Source organism: Indicator indicator, chromosome Z (assembly GCF_027791375.1).
Source record: "Indicator indicator isolate 239-I01 chromosome Z, UM_Iind_1.1, whole genome shotgun sequence".
Classification (NCBI taxonomy): Eukaryota; Metazoa; Chordata; class Aves; order Piciformes; family Indicatoridae; genus Indicator; species Indicator indicator.
This window is the reverse complement of record NC_072053.1, coordinates 76,322,766-76,332,512: the sequence shown is the minus strand read 5'-3', so window position 1 is coordinate 76,332,512 and position 9,747 is coordinate 76,322,766. Positions and strand designations below refer to the sequence as shown.

The following is a 9,747-nucleotide window of genomic DNA, read 5'->3' as shown; positions in this document are numbered from 1 at the left end:
GGGTTTCAGTACATGCTTACATAGTCCAAGCTTCTTATCTAGACAAAAAGTTACCTATCTAAAAATGAGAGGTATGTTGATAGGTCACAGAACGTCCTGGTTCTTTCCGTCTATGCAGATGACAGGGGTGCGCTAGTATGTCATAGAAAATCCTGGTGCCTGTTTGATCTTTCTTCTTAAAATATTGCCTGTTCTTTTTCAAGCAGGGTCTGTCTACCCTTGCTTGCATCCCAGCAGGGGAGTTACTCAGCGTTTCCCTTCTGTTCTGCATCAATTTTGTCATTACGTTAACTTTGGTATTTCCTTATCAGCTCTCTTCTTTCATTAAACTCGGTATTTCTTTTAAAAGAATTTTTCCGCTTATCAGCTCCAAGGATTTTCTACTTATCAGGCACCCCCTGCTTGTGTGAAATGGGGGAGGGGGACTACAGCGCGGGGCTTGCACACTTGCGGGGTGGGCACCTTGACGTGTGGAAACAAACTATAACTCCGGAAGAGTTCTAAAGCAGCTGTTTCTAAAGCAGCTATGTTTAAAAGCATCTATATTTGTTCCTAAAGCAGCTATATTTGTTCCTAAAGCAGCTCTGTGTTTATCGCCGCGAGGATCTCTTCGCAAAGCTTCCTCTCCGTGCACTGTTAGCAAGAGATTTATATAGCGTCAAGCCTCACATTTTCATTATAATTCCACGAAATGGTGGGGATAAGATAATTAGTTCCAGTAAATCATTTGCATAGCCCAGCCCCGACACTCTTTCCCTCTATGCTTGCGCAGAGCCATCTGGTGGTCGTAAGCGGGGGTCTTAAGATGAAGTCAGTAGTCTTCCTCACAGCTGTACTTTTCACTCTGTACCCGTGAACTAGTCTGGCAGCTTCTCCTTCCATCGTCTCTTATCCCTGAGCAGATATTTTCCTTTGTATGGTAATTGATAATGAGATGCTGCATGAAGCCTACATCCTGCCTCACTGCTTCTCCTTAGCATAGTTAAAATACTTCACCAAACGGCTTCAAAGTCAGATCCTAAAATAATTTTGCTGTACATACAGTTATCTACTAATACCTAATCTAGTACATACATTTATCTACCTCATCGAATACCTATCTTCAATCAACCACCTCCTCGTGTGACATGGGGGGGACACCACTGCTCTTGCACACTTGTGGGGTGGGTACCCCCTCCTCGTGTGACATCAGTCAGAACTGTAGTGCAACACACATCTTGTCTGAGATAAAGGAAACGTCACCGACTGTGACACAGCGAGGAGAATCTTATCGGAGTGAAGGTCACAAACCCTTCCTGTTGGGCATCAGCCTTGGGGAGTAGGAAAAATGTCTTCACAAGAAAGGGTGACCAAGCACCGGCGCAGGGCTGTGCAGGGCGGTGGTGGAGTCACCCACCCCTGGAGGTGTTCCAGACGCGTGGATGCGGTGCTGCTGCGGGACGTGGTTCCGTGGCATGGGAACAGCGGCACCGCTGGAATTGTGAGCTCCGGGCGAGTGGTTGGACTTGGAAGATCTCAAAATTTTCTTCCAACCTTTTAGGATAAACCCCGAGAACAAGATGCTGACCAAAGATGGAAGAGTTCAACCAGAGGACAATCTCCAGACAACCACCAGAGGCCACCAGAGGAGCCCTGAAAGACCCTCCGGAGGGGGGACAAGCTCTGGGACCTGTGATGAATATGCAAATCAGCAGCGGAATTAAACCCAGCGCTGCTGGAAGCCTTCCTGGTGCGTGCTTGCTGGAGCGATCCGCCACGCATCCCGCCGCGGAGAAATGCCTGCTTCTTAACGCTACATTGGTGTTAAGAGGTCGATTTATTCCTGATTTTGGGAAGAGGATTTGTTTGGCATCCCCAGACGGGACACTGCTTTAGAACCTCGACCGCTTCGCGGGATCGCAGGAGCTCCAGCCCGCACCGAGGGATTCTCGGGGGAGAGCCTCCGATCCCCGGAGCGAAGAGCTCTGAGTAAGACCCCTGGGAAAGGTAAAGGCATTTCTGGTCAGGGGGGAGCCCGTAAGGCACCACAGAGGTGGCAGAGGGTTGGAAAGGAGTCCATCCTATTGGGACAAAAGTCTGTAGGACATCCGGGTTTGGAGTCTGGGTGTTGAGAGTTCCGTTGGGAGTCGAATGTCTCGCTTGGAAAAGGGCTTTGAGTCCCTTTTTGGGTTGCTGAGGTTGTGAATTTTGTTCTCCAAGCTCCCCGAATTTTGTTAGATTTCTGAAGTATTTTGGCTCTGTGCTTTTGGCTTTGTGAATCAATTTTGCTTTGGGAATTTTGCTTTGGGAATCAATTTTGCTTTGGGAATCAGTTTTGCTTTGGGAATCAATTTTGCTTTGGGAATCAATTTTTGTTTGGTGAACTTCTGCTTTCTGAATACTGCTTTGTGAATTTCGTTTGGTGAACTTCTGCTTGGTGAATTTTGTTTGCTATATTTTTATTTGGTGAATTTTTCTATTTTCCCTGTGAATTTTTTTTTCTTTGTGTGTTTGGGTTTTTATTATTATTATTATTTTTATTTTAGGTGAATTTTGGTTTGGGAATTTTTCTTCTACTGGCCCCTACCACCTTGTGGTTTTGTTAAGCATCTCAGTTGTGTGGGGGATTTTTTTGGGTTTTGTTATTATTTGGGTCAGAGGTTTCTGATTTTAACTATGGGTTGTAGCCAATCTCTGGAGAAGGGGGTTAGGAAACACAGCCCTCTGGGTTGTATATTAGCACACTGGAAAGAGCTGGGGGGGGGCTCATTGAGGAAAAACCTGTTGATTAAATTCTGTAATGATTTGTGGCCAGGCTATATTCTGGATAGTCAGAAACAATGGCCAAAGGATGGGACTATTAATGGTGAAACCATTAAGCAACTCGCACAGTTCTGCAAAAAGAAAAATAAATGGCTTGAGGTACTCTATGTGGATTTGTTTTTCACTTTGAGGAATCATCCTGAATGGCACACAGGAATAATGCCAAGAAATCCACTGGATCGAGAAAGAGTGGTGCTGGAAGAGAGGAAGCATGAGGGAGAAGAGAGGATGAAAAAGTGTGGTTCTGGAGGGAGGTCTCCTGGGCAGGCAAATCCTCCCTCCCTGGGGAAGGAGGAACCAGGGGCTGTGGATTTGTCAGGCAGTCGTAGGGCTCCGGGTCAGGGGAAGGCAACGGAGCCAGGGAATGCAGCACCAAAACAGGGAGGTGGAGGTTTGGCTGGGACTGGGGAAGCAGCAGGACGTCATGAGGGCAAAGGAACAGGAAAAGAAGGGAAGAGTGTAGCAGACAGTAGAAGTTCAGCAGAGAGTCTAGCCGCTCACACAGGCAGGCAGAGGGCTCAGCTGCTCACCTCATCCAGGGAAGCTCTTGTACCTAATGGCTCAGAGGCAAGGCAGAGAGCCCCTCTTTCTGGGACTGAACTTTCTGCCTGGCAAGAAATGTTAATAAATTGCAGCAGGGATCCTGAGAAGTTGGCAAAGAGGTTTCAGCTTCTAGTAAAGAATCATGACCCAGAGTGGTTGGACATAGATGTATTATTAGATGCCTTAGGAAGCAGGACTAAAGAAATGGTGATCTCTGCTGCCAGGAAAGAGGTCCAGGCATTGTTCATCAGAGGGCAGCTAGAACAAACAGTAGATGAGATTTTCCCTCTGACAGATCCTTCCTGGGACCCAAAGAATCCAAGTGGTAGAGAAGCTCTGAAGAGATACCAGGCCTGGGTAACCTATGGGCTCAAGTATGGCATACCTAAGAAGAACGACTTTTCAAGACTCTATGAGATTTACCAAGAGCCCAGAGAGTCTCCTTCAGCCTTTTGGGACAGGCTCAAGACTGCTGCACAGAAATATGCTGATCTTGACCCAGAGAACCCAGAAGTTGAACTATTGCTGTCAACACTTTTCATGAGGCAGTTAGAACCCAGTATCAGGCAAGAGTTACAAAAATCAACAGGAAGTGACATTTTCAGTTTGCTGTACGAGGCACAGAGGGTTTATCGTGAGAGGGAGGAAGATTTCCAGCAGACAGTGAAACAGCTCTTAACTGCAGTAAAGCAGGTCCAGTGGGAAATGAGAGCTGCAAGGGAAAGGGGGAGAGGGAGAACTGAATTGCAAAGCAGAGCTTGGTCAGCACTGCCAGCTCCAGCCCGGCGCTTGGCCAGGGACCAGTGTGCCATCTGCAGGGAGAGAGGACACTGGAAGAGGGAGTGCCCACAGAGGTCTCCGGGTCTCATTTTGAGAGCAATTGAGTGGTGAAGCAGTGTCCTGCCTCCAGGCTGGCTGGAGAGGGGCTGCCAGAGTTAACAGAGAGGTTTCTTAACTTCGGTCTCACAGGTTCACATTCACACAGGTTGCATCAGGCTGGAAGGGAGCCTCAAAGCTCATCTTGTCCACATCCCCTGCTCTCAGCAGGGACACCTCCAGCTAGAGCAAGCTGCCCAGGGCCACAGCAAGTTTGCCCTTCAGTATCTTCAGAGATGGGGCCTCAACCACCTCCCTGAGCAGCCTGTTGCAGAGTTGCAGCAGCCTCATGGTGCAGAACGTAGGTTCCTCACCTCCAATCTAAATCTGCTCTGCTCTAATTCCCAACCATTGCCCCTGGTCCTGTCCCTGCAGGTCTGGTTATTGTCACTGCACACTATGGCAGTTTCTAAGTGCCTTGGATGTGTGGTGAGGACATGGATGTTAAAGTTGTTCCTGTGCCCAATATGGGCAATGGTGGCCCAGAGTGAGCACCAAACCCCCCTGAGACTGCAACTCCCTTTTCACTTTGGAGACAAGAGGTGACTGCTCCACCACTCCAAGGAGACCTGTCAGGCTGTGACTGTGGTCAGGGGGTGGATTGTGGCAGTGCAACCCCCCCCAGCAAACACAAAAGGTACCAGCAGGGCTTGCTAGGCTGGTGGAGATCAGCTTGAGGGCCCAGAGTCCTTTTGTTGCAGAAGCTGAGCACAGCAGGACAGCTGGCAGGGTACAAATGGAGTTCTGCTGTGGAGAGTTCTCTCCACACCGAAGCAGCTGGCAGTCAGATCATCTCCTAGAACAGGACCTATCTAAGGAGTCCTCACCCTGCCTTGGTGTGAGTGTGCCTGGATGTGTCCTGGTGCCATGGGGAGATTTTCTGGGTGAGTGCACACTGGGGTTCATCTCTCCCTAGATGGTTTCACTGCTTGTGCAGCAGGATATTCCCAACTGACATCCAAACCTGGGATTTTATTGTGTTGGAAGGACACAGGAAGGCTGCAGAGAGACTTTCCATGAGAGTGTCTGGAGACAGGTCAAGGGGGAATGGTTTGAAGCTGAGGCAGAGCAGGGTTAGACTGGAGCTGAGGAAGAAGTTCTGCAGTAGGAGGGTGGTGAGACAGGTTGCCCAGGGAGGCTGTGGCTGCCTCCTCCCTGGGGGTGTTCAAGGCCAGGCTGGATGAGGCCTTGAGCAGCTGAGTCTAGTTGAGAGGTGTCCCTGCCCATGGTGGGGAGCTTGGAGCAGATGATCTGAGATCTCTTCCAATCTGAGCCACTCTAGCATCCTGTGAGGGCAAAGAAGAGTCCACCAGGTCAGTGGGAGGCTACTACAGAGGAGAAGAATTAAATGGACTTCATGATCTGTGGCTGGAACTTTGTGGCTTCATCCTGGGATGTCCACTGTAGCCAGGGCTGGGTCACCATTTGTCCTTCAGACCAGAGCAGTGGAACATCCACAGCCACCACTGAAATATGGGAGCAGACCAAGTCTCTAGATGAAGTGCAAAAGGATGACACCACCTCTGGACTTCCAGAAGGTTGGAGGTGGCTGACTTCGTGCATCTGACCTGGGCCTTTGGCTCAAGAAGTTGCTTGGACTACTAACCATGGGTTGATTAACTCCTTGGACTACTAACTGTGGGCTGATTAATCTTTGTGTCTATGTTCCAATGCAATCTGTGTGTTAAATGTTCTGCCTGAGGGACTAAAATAGAAAATGAGCAGTTTAGATGATGAGGTTAGCAGCTGAGATCTCTTCATGGCAGGAAGAAATCTCAAAAGTGGGGGGGACCACTGTTAATATTATTCAGAGAATTGTATCCAATCATGCATGCTGTTTAAAGTGAAAAAGGGAAGCATCATCAACTGTCACACAACAGAATGAAGGCCAGAAACCCATAAAAATGCCTCTAGAACAAGATCCTGACAAAATATAGAAGAAAAGAGAGCTCAGCCAGAGGACAATCTGCAGCTGACCACCAGACACCACCAGAGGACCCCTGGAAGGGAAGAAAGGAGAGCTCAGCCAGAGGACAGTCTGCAGCTGACCACCAGACACCACCAGAGGACCCTTGGAGGACCCTTTGGGACCACAAAAGCACAGCACAAAGGTTGAGCAGTCATGCAAATAAGAGCTGTGGGGATGTGGGGGGTTTCTGGGACATGTCCTGGATGTGTGAGATGCAAAGAGAATGTAACCGTTGCTGCTGGAGCAATAAAACCTGCCTGCTTCTTACTGTGTAATACATTGCTGTTAAGAGGTTTATTCCCAATTGCAGGAACACCCCAGAGAGGTCACCCCCTTCTTCTACACTTGCAGGGGGAGGGACTTCTTGCACACCTTGGCTCTACACAGGTTGGTTGTAGTGCTTGGAACCCAGCCCCCTGCCCTGCAACCTGCCACACAGGCAGTGAACCCTCCCCAGCACCCCCCAGCTGAGCCCCACACGAGGGCATTGGGGTCCGTGGGATCTGAGGGCAGCTGCTGCTGGGGAGTTGCTGCTGCTGTATGTGAAGTGAGAAGATAAAGGAGAGCTGGGTGGGCAGGGAGGGAATGGTCCAGTGTGGTGTGGGCTGCAGCCCAGCAGCTGCTCTCCTCCTTCTCCTGTGAATTTTCCAGGTGCAGCTGCTGGATCCCGATCTGGGAGCGTTGGAACCCCAAGGGGCAATGGGCAGCAGTGGCCATCCCTGTGGGCAGGAGGCATTGCAGTGGTGGTGTCTGGAAAACAGAATCCAGCATGGTGGGGGTGGAAGGGACCTCTGGAGATCATCCATGCTAATCTCCCCTGCTCCAGCAGGGCACCCACAGCAGCTTGCCCAGGAGCACAATGGCCAGGGCAGGTTGGAAGCTCTGCAGAGAAGGAGACTCCACAACCTCTCTGGGCAGCCTGCTCCAGGGCTCCAACACCCTCATACCAAACAAGGCTGCCCTGGCCCCCAAGCAGCACCCCCACCCTGTTTGCCATCTCTGAAGGCTTTTAGCCCACCCCAGATTTTGGGGTTTTCCCTTTTCTTCTGCCTCTTCTGCTAACACTCAGCTGACCTCCAGCCTCTCTGCTCTCCCATGTCCTCCCACCCTCCTCCAAGGCTGCAAACTGCTCTTCCTGCTCCCTCATTTGCACTCTGAGTCAGACCAATTGGACCCAGCTTGTTATCAGAGCGTTCCCAGCCCCCAGCCAAGCCTCCCACTGGTGCCTGATAGGAGGCAGATGGTTGTCAGGATGATCCATCCCAGAGAGATATCTCTACTTTGTCCTGACACATCTGGCCCACGCTAATGAACTCCCCGGGGTGCCAATCCCGGTGGGAACGCAGAGAAACAGGGAGGAGGGGACTCTGTAGGTGCCTGGCAGCGGTGCGCGGTGCCTGGCAGCGGTGCGCAGTGCCTGGCTCCTGTAGGAGGTGGTGCAGAGGACTGCCAGTGGCCTTGGGAAAGCCTCCAAGCCTCAGCCAGTTCTGTCCCCAGGGCTGCTGGAGGGGTGACAGCGCTGCGGGCAGGGCTGAGCCCCAGCTGCGGTGCTAGAGGGTGCCACAGGCGGCCCCGAGCAGCTCCCGGGGAGCCTCCCAGCGCTGGACCGCAGGCTCCCGGTCAGTGCCCCCGGTGCTGGAAGCAGTCGTGCCCGGGGAGCAGGGCACTGGGCACGCCGCCTCTCGCTCTCCCAGCATCGGCCAAGGTGGATGTGAGGGCAGCGTCCAGCCCTGCTGAGCCCTGTCCTGCTCGGGCCACCATCCCCTCCTGATCCCTGCAGCCTGTGCTGCAGCTCCTGGGGGTCCTGCTCCCCGGAATCCCCTGCTATAGAGAAGGACAAGAACCTCAGGGAGTTTCTCGTATTGTGCCCTTCTTACAGCACTGGAGGCAGGTAGGGTCTCTCCCCAAAGCCCTGTGTGCTGAACGGGGTTTAGCACAGACTTACACAGCCCATGCTCCTTATCTGCTCAGAAACGACGGGGAATGCTGATACTTTCACAGGAAGTCCTGGTCCTGCCTACTGATTTAGAGGAGGATAAGAAATTCAGTAAGTTTCTTGCATTATGTCTTTATTGCAGTGCTGGACACAGGGAGGATCTCTCCCCAAAGCCCTGTGTGCCCAAAGGGGGTTTAGTACACACTGAACCAGTCCATGCTTCTTATCTATTCAGAAATATATCAGTGTAAAAATGACAGAGGTGTGTTGAGGTTCACCCAGGCAGTCCTGCTTCCTCCTATCTATATGATATGGGGATATGAAGAAATAGAAGAGAACATAGAATCGAACATTATGATCAATTATATATCTACACCGGGAACATAGAAACAAAATAGATAATTATGAAGTCACATAGAAATAGATGACCTACAAGGGAAGAAGCTGGTCTTTAATCACTAAAAAGGATACACTGTACACTCACAAGTAGCAGCACAAAAGCATTCCAAGGTTATCTAAAGAACAAGGCAAGAGCAAGGCATTATAATGCCATCTTGGAAAAGAAACAGTGACTGGCACCCATCATAAACCCGTCAGCAAACCCCCGATGAGGAAAGGCAGATGACCTCTAAGGATATACGTAGGCTTAAGTCGATCAGGATGTTGCAGAACTGCACGATCACCAAAATTCCAGGCAAAAGGTGAAAAGGACATCGTGATGGAGACCCACGGCCTTCCTCCCAGAGACCACCTCCCACATTTTGAGGACCCTTGCCCACAGTTTCTGAGGAGCACTACGCAGGCGCAGAGGACTGATAAGCCAAGTAGCATAGGAAGCAGAACAGGCGGGTGTCAGTGATAAGAGTGTACAGGCGTTTGATGAATACACATGGTTCCAGTGTATAAATCCAGGAGGGCTTGCTCCCTTGGGGATGCATGCTTTGGAGGAAGGATTTCCCTGTGCATCTTGCACAATAAACATACCTACTTTATAACTTTTGAGTTATAGAGTCCTTTTCCGTACATCATATACAAAGGTTATCTAGCTACGACCAGGGGATGGCAGGATTTTATAGGAAGTCCTGGTTTCTGTTTGTTTTGCTTTCCTCCTTTTCATCAATCACTATGCAAAGTTTATCTGTCTAACAACAACAGGGGATGGCAGCATTCTGTAGGCAGTTCTGGTTTCTGTTTGGTTTGCTTTCCTCCTTTTCTTCAATTTTGTAACTCCAAGGATTCTCCCTCAACTGCGCCCCCCCCCCCCCCCCCCCCCCCCCCCCCCAGCACAAGGCTGGGACTGTGCTGCTGGTCCACGTGATGCTGTAGCTTGGATGGTCTCAAACAACAGCTCCATGCCCTGGGGGTGCAGGATCTCCCCTTGCACGAGTGCTGTGTGCCCTAGGGGTGCAGGATCTCCCCTTGCACAGATGCTCCATGCCCTGGGGGGTGCAAAGTCACCCCTTGCATGGACGTCCTGAGCCCTGGGGGTGCAAGGTTCCCCCTTGCATGGGTGATGTGTACACTAGGCGTGCAGGACCCCTCTTGTGTGGGTGCTCCATGCCTTGGGGGTACACTTGCATGGTGGAGCCACAGAGCTAGGAGTGAGGCAAGACTTAGGCTG

General features: G+C 50.9%; 1 protein-coding gene across 1 annotated transcript; it reads left to right on the top strand.

The window, feature by feature from the left end:
• The first annotated feature begins 1,705 nt into the window (after positions 1-1,705).
• Positions 1,706-5,337, top strand: LOC128979190 (uncharacterized). The gene is made up of 2 exons (XM_054397350.1): positions 1,706-1,986; positions 2,934-5,337. Exon 2 carries the CDS (start codon positions 2,962-2,964, stop codon positions 4,234-4,236), a length of 1,275 nt encoding a protein of 424 aa, XP_054253325.1. The 5' UTR covers positions 1,706-1,986; positions 2,934-2,961; the 3' UTR covers positions 4,237-5,337.
• The last annotated feature ends 4,410 nt before the right edge of the window (positions 5,338-9,747 follow it).